This window comes from Myotis brandtii, unplaced genomic scaffold, assembly GCF_000412655.1.
Source record: "Myotis brandtii unplaced genomic scaffold, ASM41265v1 scaffold250, whole genome shotgun sequence".
Taxonomy (NCBI): domain Eukaryota; kingdom Metazoa; phylum Chordata; class Mammalia; order Chiroptera; family Vespertilionidae; genus Myotis; species Myotis brandtii.
Window position 1 is genome coordinate 782,487 of NW_005359478.1, and position 10,794 is coordinate 793,280.

The following is a 10,794-nucleotide window of genomic DNA, read 5'->3' on the forward strand; positions in this document are numbered from 1 at the left end:
GCTCAGTGGATAGAACATCGGCCTGCGGACTGAAGGGTCCCAGGTTCAATTCCGGTCAAGGGCATGTACCTTGGTTTCGGGCACATCCCCAGTGGGGAGTGTGCAGGAGGCAGCTGATCGATGTTTCTTTCTTACTCTCTATCCCTCTCCCTTCCTCTCTGTAAAAAACGAGTAAAATATATTTATAAAAAAAAAAAAAAGAGGGGATCCGGGCACAGGCAACACAGCGCGGCAACTGTGGGGGGACAGGGAGAACGTAGCCATCTGCAGGCCAAGCAGAGACCTCAGGAGCAACGTAAACCTGGAGGGGCCCTTTTCCGGTCCTCCTGCCAATTTTTGGTGTTCCTTCTTGATATCTCTTGCTCTTTGAGAAATGAAATAAGTGCCTAGCACTACCCCTCCTTCCCGCTCTGCACTGGGGAGTATACTTTTTAAACGTTCTCCTAGATTGAAGCTCACACTTAGAACCACTAGTTTAGTCGGTGGGCACGTCCCCCACCCCCTTCTCCTATTTGATTTCGCTTTCAATCTTTAATGTCCTCCAGAGTCAGCGAGGATCAGATATTTTCAATCTACCTTGCTTTTAATGTTGAAAACACACATCAGACAATAGTGATATTTGCAATAGAAATGCTATCACTTGCAACTGAGATTGTAATTTAAATGAAAAATGAAATATCTGGAACACTGAATCCTCTGATTTATTTCTCACCTGGACAGCTTCACAAACGTCATTCTTGCCGCTCTTCCCCTGGTCCTTCTCCCCCACCCCTTCACTGTGTATCAATAGGATGTCAGACATTGTCTATATTCAGATGTCTGTATTCAAAGCCTGACACAAGCCCCACCTCAACAGCCATGCTCTCCTTCCCAGATTCTTAGCAGGCAGTCGCTCTGTCATTAAGATTCCTATAGTAATTATTGCCTACATTTCTTCACTCTATTTTATTTTTATCGTTGTCTACATTTTTTATCATACTGTTACAGGATTCCAGGGCAATAGGAATAGGGAAATTGAGACAGGAAAGTTAAGGCCAAACAGTATGGGAAATTTGCAGCCAGTTTGTAAATAACAGGCCATTATCTTCCCCAGCCAAAGACACTTGAGAGCAAATGATTAAAAGCCTCCCTAACAAGAGAATGCAGGAATAGAGAGGGAAGGGGAAAGAGGGAAAAAGGGGCAGTTTTACTCCGTAAGCCAGTGGTTCTCTGCCGGAGGCCGGTCCATCCTTGTTGCTTGACACAGTCGCTGCAGGGAAGAAACATCTGCACAGCATATGTTTCAAGGTACCTTGCGTATACAGCATACTGTACTTAATATGTTTGCTCCCCCTTTTTTAGCGCTATGTGTTCTCTAACCAGAACCACCTCCCTGAGAAAGGTTGTTTCCCCAGGTGGGGATTTTTCCCTGGAGTTAGGGATTAACAGGACTAAGGAAGAAAATAAATCAGTAAAACCCCCTAGTGTTACAGAAATACCATGTACTACTTATGAAGAACTTGGACTAAGACTCTTGGCAATAAATTTGGGACTTGTTGGGCCCACATCCCCAGGGGTCTGCCCACCAGGGAAAGCACCAAAGCCTATACCCCTGGAGACCCACTGACACAGGGCCGTCCCAGGGAAGGCAAGCAGCGGGGCTGGGAGGACATACCCTTTACTGGGTAGGATAATCTCTTTCAGTCACTTCCTTGTAGCTTATCAGTAGAGCAGTAGAATAGTGACCTTGGAATAGCCCTTATAATGGAACACAGAGATTAACCTAGACAAGATTAAAATCAACAGAACTAGATAGAGACTGGATTTTTGGCAAAGGTCAGATAAGAAGCTATGGAATTGTCAAGGGCGGGAGGAAACATATGTAATGCTCTTTGTAATACTTTAAGCAATAAAAATAATAATAATAATAATAATAAAGAAGCTATGGAAATGAAACAAGGGATTGTAGAAGGTTACCCAAAACATATCATGATGTGATTATAGAGGCATGCTTATAGGATCAAATGGTATAAACACAGATGTACCAGGACAATAAAAAGAGAACCTGGCTATGCTTATCAACTGAACGCTGTCTTCGTGTCATTCCTTCTTCACCGACTCCGTCCACACCTTTGGGGAACCCCTGGACCCGCTGGAGCTGGACCCCAACAGTTCTCAACCTGTGGGTTGCGACCCCTTTGGCGGTCAAACGACCCTTTCACAGGGGTCGCATAAGACCATCCTGCATATCAGATATTTACATTACGATTCATGACAGTAGCAACATTACAGTTATGAAGTAGCAACGAAAATAATTTTATGGTTGGGTCACAACATAAGGAACTGTATTTAAAGGGCCAGAAGGTTGAGAACCACTGCCCTAAGCAGAGAAGCCAGCAGTCTCAAGGATTGGCAAGGTAAAATTGCCAGGTGCTTCTCATGAATTCTGGAAAGGCCACAGAACGTAGAACGAGACCTTGAGAATTTAATCTATACCAGCAGAGGAATTCTGAGACCTACAGGCAGGAGGATATAGAACCCCTTGGACCCCCACCCACCTTGCTCTTCAGATTAGCTGAGAGCCTGGAGGCACTTCATAAGCCAGATGTATAGATTTGCTTCTTTAATCATGTTTCTTGATTTAATAAACTGGCTTAATCACAATCCCCATTCTCATTAGCTCCTAGGGGGCCAGTAGACTTGCTGACATCTCCATTGCCAAGCCCCATGTTTTAAACCTAGTTCCCCTTCAAAGTGTTTGACAACCGTCAAATGTAGAGACCAATAAAGCAATAGCTGGCTTTTCTTTTGAGAACTGAGTTTTTCCCCCCTTCACTATATATATGCTAAGTTTAGCTGTAAACTTATGAGCATAGAATGCAGAGAAAGTCTTTACTTGAAAATGTAATAACTGCAAAACTTAGGCTTAAGAATTAGAGGTATGGGTGTATATTTCAATTCAAATCAAGAAAATTTAGAAGCAGTAGTACAGAGAATGACGCTGTATTCTTTACTGTGCTAATATAGAATAAATAGTGTTTGCCTTCTCAGTGATTCAGTTGTGCTTTCTTTATTGATGGTAGGTATGTGCCCACAGGCCTCTCATTCTAAGCTACAGAAGTCACATGCCTGAGTTGTTACTTGAAGACTTGCTTTCAAGACATTAAGGTTATTAGTTTGCTTTTACAGCATATTGTCTCTGCATCTGTATCTTTACAATATTGTCACTGAAAGACAGTATCTCATAGGTCCTTGACAAGTTTTCTTGAATGTAGTACCAAAAAAATGAAAATCTAAAACATGCAAGGTACAGCAAACCCCTACGAGGGGCCTCTTTATTGAAAAAACAACAACACAGGAAACCAAGAACATTTTCATACACTGGTTAGACAACTGCCAATTATTTCACAACTGCACTAGTAACATACAGGGTACGGTTAAAGTAGGTTTACAGTTTAGCACACAAGTTTATTCTTTAATTTTTTCTTACTGGATTGATTTCTATACAAACAACTGTAACCCTACTTTCACCCCACCCTGTATTTGGATGATGCATGACTGGATTTAACTTTGCGAGAACTCTTGCACTTGCACCTTTTCAAGAGAGCAGTGTAGCATCACAAAACACCAGCCTATGTTCAGGTCCCTAAAGCCACCGGGCTCACTCCTTTCATTGCAGAGGTGGGAAGTGAAGCACCAATTAAAGAGGCTCAAAAGTCACCAGAGGAACAGAATTGTCGTGCAAATACTGTTAAGTGTAAGGCTACCTTCCCATCTTGATCAAACAATTGTAGCGAGAACGTGGAGCAACTTTACCTTGCCGTTTACCACTTTCCACAGCTGGACCCAGTGACTAAATAACACGCTAAGTAAACAAATGATTTAACCTGGAGAACAATGTTTGAAATTAAGAAAAAGAAAGGACCAAATTTTAAGGCCTTGGTAAAATGCGGATAGTGCTTCAGGCAGTACTCCCATTCCCACCCCCACACACACTTAACCCCAAGTGGCAAAAGCAATTATCCAAACTGCCCGAGTGTCCAGCTCTTCCTAGGACTCTGTGGGTGGCCCTAAAAAGGGCCTTTAGGATTGGTGCACGTGAGGGCGCAGCAGAGGCTTAGCCCCCAAAGCCATACAGGGTGCGGCCCTGCCGCTTGAGCGCGTACACCACGTCCATGGCCGTGACCGTCTTGCGCTTGGCGTGCTCCGTGTAGGTGACGGCGTCCCGGATCACGTTCTCCAGGAACACCTTCAGCACCCCCCGCGTCTCCTCGTAGATGAGGCCCGAGATCCGCTTGACACCCCCACGCCGAGCGAGGCGGCGGATGGCGGGCTTGGTGATGCCCTGGATGTTGTCTCTCAGGACTTTGCGGTGCCGCTTCGCGCCGCCTTTGCCCAAGCCTTTACCGCCCTTGCCTCTCCCAGACATCGTTACTAGGACCTGAGAACACAAGCCTTGGTCCGGGAGCGCCCAGCTCAGGCCTTAATATACAAGAGCATCGGACCAGATTGAAAACCTCAAGCGCGCGGGCGGGAAGCAGCCGAGGTTGTCCCCGCCCCTCCCGTTCCTCTTTCCTACGTGTCCCACCCCCTTCTCCACGCCCCACGCCGCCCTCCAACGGACACCACCTGCCACAGTCCCGGGAGAACTCAGATTCCAAAGCCAGGCTTCCGGATTCCACAGCTGTTTTCGTCCTTTTCTAGTCGTCTGGGCTCCCCCGAGGAGTTAAATTTAGGCGAAGAGGAAAGGTCTTTCTGAGTTAAAATCCTGGCGAACTACCTGGGGACCGAGCATTTTGCCCAAGGACGTCCAGCTGTCCCGCCGCATCCGCGGGGAGCGGGCTTAAAGCGGACGGCTTTAAGGAGACGACTCCAAGGCTCTTTTCAGAGCCGCCACCTTTAGAAAAGCATGGTTTCACCTTCCCACTGAGCCATCTCGCATCGTACACGGGTGTTGTGGGCTGAGGGTGTACTCGTATTTGTCAGTTAATGTCCTTTGGCCTGCTGACCGGGACTAGACGGAACAGCAGAGGCAAGATTGCTGGTTGACTTCACGCCTGCAACACCATTCTTATTAAAAACTTGAAAAAGGGTAGAATCGGCTACCAGCCGTTCACAATATATTCAGAGGTGGTTTTACAAATCTGAACACAAATTGGCGGCGCCTTTTGAAGGTCATAAGTAATTCCCAATGCTGGCTTTCAACTCGTTCTAGTTCCTGGAATCATGCCGGATGTTAGGCAAAATGCTCAATTCCCAGGTAGTTCGCCAGGATTTTAACTCATTTTTAAAAAGGAAGGTGGGGGCCTGCCTGCTTCCTAGTCAGAGCATGTCGGGCCCCTGTGTCTCAAGGTTGTTGTTTTTCCTTAATTGCATTGTGTTGGCTCCATTTTAATTTCTTCTTTAACAATAAACAGCTGGGACCATCCCAAAGACAAGCCATGCACACAGCTGTAGTCATGTATCTGCAAAGCATCGAATTAAATGCACGCTTTTGTCACGTCAAAAAAAAAAAAGGTGGGGGGTTGAGACATTGTGCCGAGTCCTGAGATGTGAAAGATCCCGAGGACTGGAGGAAGTAGAGGCAAGTTTTCTTTAAAAAATTAGGAACCCTTTTCCAGCTTTGTATTGGAAAACTACATAAATCCCATTTCTAATTGTTTTTTCACTGCATAACACAGGTGGCGTAAACCAGAATGGGAATGTCTGCGGAATACCTGGGGGGGGGGGGGGGGCGGTTCCAATGTGAGCTAAGGTATTGTTCCAAAAATCAAAACCGATTTCCACAAAGCACAGGACGAAACGACGGGAAAAAATAAGAGAAAGTTTAACTTGTATTTAGCTGGCGCTGCAAATCTCTTCCACACACGACTACAAGAAAAGGGAAAGGCAACAGCAAAACAGATCCCAAACTGGAAACTACCGCTTGATACAATTTCCTGGTTAGGTGAAGTGGGACATTTTGATTGGCTCGCAAGGCTTTGGTTCTAATAACCACTGAGGGAGCGTGAGCAGCGTCTTATTCACACCGGCTCTGACCCTATGACGTCACTGTTGGAAATGAACCAATGAAAACGCAGTGCTGTCCGAGTCTCATTTGCATATCGGCCCTATAAGTAGCTCGCAACCAACTCGCTGGTACTCGCGGTTGGTTCAATTCGTGAGCGGTTTCTCTTCCCGAAGATGCCGGATCCAGCGAAGTCTGCTCCTGCTCCCAAGAAGGGCTCCAAGAAGGCTGTGACCAAGGTGCAGAAGAAGGATGGGAAGAAGCGCAAGCGCAGCCGCAAGGAGAGCTACTCCGTGTACGTGTACAAGGTGCTGAAGCAAGTTCATCCGGACACCGGCATCTCGTCCAAGGCCATGGGCATCATGAATTCCTTCGTCAACGACATCTTCGAGCGCATCGCCGGCGAGGCGTCGCGCCTGGCGCATTACAACAAGCGCTCGACCATCACGTCCCGCGAGATCCAGACGGCCGTGCGCCTGCTGCTGCCCGGCGAGCTGGCCAAGCACGCGGTGTCTGAAGGCACCAAGGCCGTCACCAAGTACACCAGCTCCAAGTAAGAACGCACAGGAGACGCGATAGAACAACCACTTTACCCCAAAGGCTCTTTTCAGAGCCACTTCAGTTGTTGGAGAAGCAGCTGTAAGCACTTGTTGCGAGGCTGGTAAGCTCTGGTTACGTGAAGTGGGGGAGCCCCACGGTCACGTGTGTATTAGGGCCCAGGGCTAGGTTGGGGCCGTAGGTTACCACGAGCCTCCTGAGGCTCTCTGGCTCTCCTGTAACTGGCGGGACCCTGCGTGGTAACAGGTTTACCTTCTACTGACTCTTTCCTTGGTACTCAATGGACGCTTAAGTACACAGGGCACGGAGGTTTTTTTCCTTCTTTGCCCCTAAGTGTGTTGACATAAGCTTGCTGGGTCTTACTCTCCCTCGCGAGTATGGGCAGAAAGATTTACTCTCCACTGGTTTTTATTCTAGTTACTACTAATTGTCTTTAGCTCATTTTATCCAATGAAACCATACTCTAGCTTATTGGCCTACAAAGTATGTCCGCACTTGGCTATCTCCCACTTTCCTGTCCAGTAACTCAACCTGCCAGAAGCCGGCCCATCCTTGCTGCTTGACACAGTCGCTGCAGGGAAGAAACATCTGCACAGCTTATGTTTCAAGGGACCTGGCGTATTAATATGGCATACTGTTCTTAATATGTTTGCTCCCTTTCCTGGTGCTGTGTGTTTTAACCAAGGTTACCTCTCCGAGAAAGGTTGTTTCCCCACGTAGGGATTTTTCCCTGAAGTTAGGGAGGGAATAAAACCCCTTAACTAAGTGCCAGGCGGGTAGTTAATCACTTTAACTACGAACAATCATCCTTAAGCTACATAATCCTTACTCCCTGGAATGGAGATAAGAAACGCCCTAACCTTTGGAATAGAAATTGATAGGATTAAAATCAACTGGTATAAATACATGTAATAAGACAATAAAACACAGAACCTGGCTGGAGAACTAACTATGCTGATCAACTGAACGCTGCCTCCATGTCATTCATTCTTCGCCGACTCCGTCCACACCTATGGGTAACCCCTGGACCTGCTGGGGCTGGACCCCAACATCAACCAGCCATTTTGTCCCCTGTTCCATGGGGCATTGGGCAATTAGCCAGAGATTGCTTGCCAGCACTTGAGGGGGGGGGAGGGGGGTACTGTTAGCATCTAGTGAGGTGGTTCTCAACCTTGGCTGCACATTAGTCACCTGGGAATCTTTAAAATCCTCATTTCTGGGCCTCATCCTCCAGAAATTTCTTTGTTATGGGATGAGGCCACAACATTAGTAACAAAGACACAATTTCCGGAGGACGAGGCCCAGAAATCAGGATTTTAAAGATTCCCAGGTGATTCTAATGTGCAGCCAAGGTGGAGAACCACTGATTTGGTGGGTGCTAGCATCTAGTTGCCAGGGAGCAGCCTCATAACCAATAATCACCTGGCCCAAAATGTCGCCTTTCCTGAGTAGTGAGAGAAACCACAGCCCAAACAACTTTCAGAGCATTTATTTAATCCTTATTTCCGTCAAACCTTTCCTCACTACCCAACCAATATTGCTCTTAGTGGAAGCTGAGCAGTAAACAGACCTGGACACCTCCACAGGAAAATTGTCTTTTCTGCAACAAACTTTCCTGGTTTCTAAGAACCACTTTGGTGAGATCTTTCCAGGTGACGTTCCTAAATTTCCTGGGGAGGTGATTTTTAGTGCTCCCAGGTGTTCTGTGTTTTTGTTTGTGTGTGTGTGTGTTTAACATTATTTTATTTCAGAAAGAAAGGGAAAGGGGGAGAGAACATCAATGATGAAAGGACCATTGATTGGCTGCCTCCTGCACAAACCACACTAGGGATTGAGCCCAAATGTGCCCTTGACCGAAATCGAACCCAGGACCCTTCAGTCCGCAGGCTTTCTATCCACTGAGCCAAACCAGCTAGGACTTACTATTTTCTTAATAGGCTTCAGGGGAATGAATACAAAAGTCCAGAGTTTTAACATGTGAGGTGAATATTTAAGGACCTCTCTGTTCAAAACCTGCATAACAATAATTCAAGACTAATCATGACAAAGGCTGGTGGGTGTTTTACCAAGTAAAATATATCTTTGAGGCAAAAGGAAAATCTGTTTCCAATTCACTTAAATCAGGCTTTGAAATTAAGCCATTCTTGATCAATTTGGGGGAATTTACATAACTTTCTGCTTTAAATGAATTCTATCATTTTATTAGAAGAGTTCAAACATATCTAGTTAAAACTTGTATAAATTGGGCCATAATATATTTTTCATTGATAAATCACATTCTCAGTGAGTCATCTTTCCCCGGCCAGTACCAGACCACAAGAAGCAAGGGCAAGATGACTACACTGATGGCGCTCGACCAGGGACTGAGTTCGGGGGAAATAAAAAAGGTGGTCAGGTGAAAGGAGGCTCCAAGGCGCGCTCAATGAGTAAGCTTAAAAAACAAAAGAAAAGAGTAAGCTTAAAAAGTAAAAAGGCCAAAAAACAAAGTAAGGTACAGAGCCGAAGTGTGGTAATATTAGCTCAGTGTAAAACTTGGGAAATTCAGGAAATAAGCTGTAAGAAAATAAGCGGTAGAAATAGAGAGTAAGTTTAAAAAGCAAAAGTATGATAAGAAGGCCTAAAAACAAAAATAAGGTAGGGAGCCGAAGTGTGTCTTTTCTCAATCCTTTCCTCCCCCCTGCTCAGGATCACCAGGGCCTGAGTTTTGGCTGTAGGAAGTGGCCTCGGACCAGGGACTGAGTTTGGGGGAAATTTAAAAGTGGTCAGGTGAAAGGAGGCTCCAAGGTGCGTGCAGAGAGTAAGCTTAAAGAAATGAAAATAAGAAAATAAGAAGTTAAGCTAAAAGCAGGAAGTTAAGCTAAAAGCAGGAAGTTAGGCTAAAAGCAGAAAGTAAGGTAGGGAGCCGAGGTTTGGTAATAGCTCGGCGTAAAACATGGGGCAATGCTTAATAAGCATTTTTAAAATTTTCTTAAGGAGAGAATAAGTAAAAAATAGACAAGAAATAAGGTAGAAAAGAAGTGGATCCCAAAAAACAAAACAAAACAAAAAAGTGGTAGAAATAGGGGTAGAAAATAAGTAAGATAGAAATAAGCTGTAGAAGTAAACAAGCGGTAGAAATAAGCTGTAGCTCTTAGGTTTTGTTAAGCTAAAGACAGGTAAGGTAGAAATAAGAGAAATCTGTAGAAATAGAGAAATAAGTAAGCTATAGAAATAGGAATAGAGAAATAAGTAGAAATAAGTGGTAGAAAATAAGAGATCTCTTTAAATAAGCTGTAGGCAGTAGGAATAGAGAAATAACTAAGCTATAGAAATAGGCAGTAGAAATAGAGAAATAAGTAGAAATAAGTGGTAGAAAATAAGAGATCTCTTTAAATAAGCTGTAGGCAGTAGGAATAGAGAAATAACTAAGCTATAGAAATAGGCAGTAGAAATAGAGAAATAAGTAGAAATTAAGTGGTAGAAATAAGCTGTAGAAGTGGGAGATAAGTAAAAATAAGCGGTAGAAATAGAAAATAAGCGGCAAGAAGCAAGCGGTAGGAAGTAAGAAAATAAGTAATTAGGAGGTACAAAATAAGGTAGAAATCTCCTAGGTTTTGTTTAAGCCGCTGTAAGAAATAAGTAGAAATAAGCGGTAGAAAGCAAGCGGCAAGAAGCAAGTGGTAGAAAATAGGAGGTAGAAAATAAGAAGTAATTAGGAAATATAAAATAAGGTAGAGGCTTTGGCTATCTTTGTGCGATCTGATAGCTCCCTGGGACTTTGGGTCTGTGTGAGACGCCAGACTCAGAATTGGAAGTCTCCAGCTCTGCAGGACCGAGGGTTGTTCGTTTCCATGCAGCAGCGGCTAAAGAACGAAGCTGAGAAGGGACCAGACTTCCACCGGTGTGGACAGGGCTGATTTGACGGGGACTGGTGCGGACTCAGTGTCGAGGTCAACCGTCCAAACAGTGTGATCCCAGAGGACTGGTTTTGCATCAACGACATCTTTGCATCGGCGAGATATCAGCATGGAGTCAGCTGGAGAAGATGGCGACTGAGGCCAAGCAGATGTTAGAAAAGCAAGTGGAAGCTGTGCTAGCGTTGGTGAACTGTCAGTTTTCTGTAAAATCTTGCGGAGCTAAATCTAAAGACTTTGAGTAAGATATCCTGAAAATGTTGACATGTTTGTAGTTTGATTTTGCATTGGTATTGCTTTGTTATTAGCCAGAGTTTTGTTCTCTTGGTAACATTGCTGTTTATGGTTTTGTTAATA

At 44.9% G+C, this 10,794-nt stretch overlaps 2 protein-coding genes across 2 annotated transcripts in view; one reads left to right on the forward strand and one right to left on the reverse strand.

Annotated features, from left to right (window-relative positions):
* Positions 1-3,287: 3,287 nt before the first annotated feature.
* Positions 3,288-4,466, reverse strand: LOC102249029 (histone H4). The gene has a single exon (XM_014540745.1). It carries the CDS (start codon positions 4,406-4,408, stop codon positions 4,097-4,099), a length of 312 nt encoding a protein of 103 aa, XP_014396231.1. The 5' UTR covers positions 4,409-4,466; the 3' UTR covers positions 3,288-4,096.
* A 1,641-nt stretch (positions 4,467-6,107) lies between these two features.
* Positions 6,108-10,794, forward strand: part of LOC102249328 (histone H2B type 2-F) — a 12,736-nt gene continuing 8,049 nt past the window's right edge. The window contains exon 1 of the mRNA XM_005867415.2: positions 6,108-6,539. Coding sequence (XP_005867477.2) covers positions 6,163-6,539 — 377 coding nt within the window. The 5' untranslated portion in view covers positions 6,108-6,162. The remainder of the gene's footprint in view (positions 6,540-10,794) is intronic.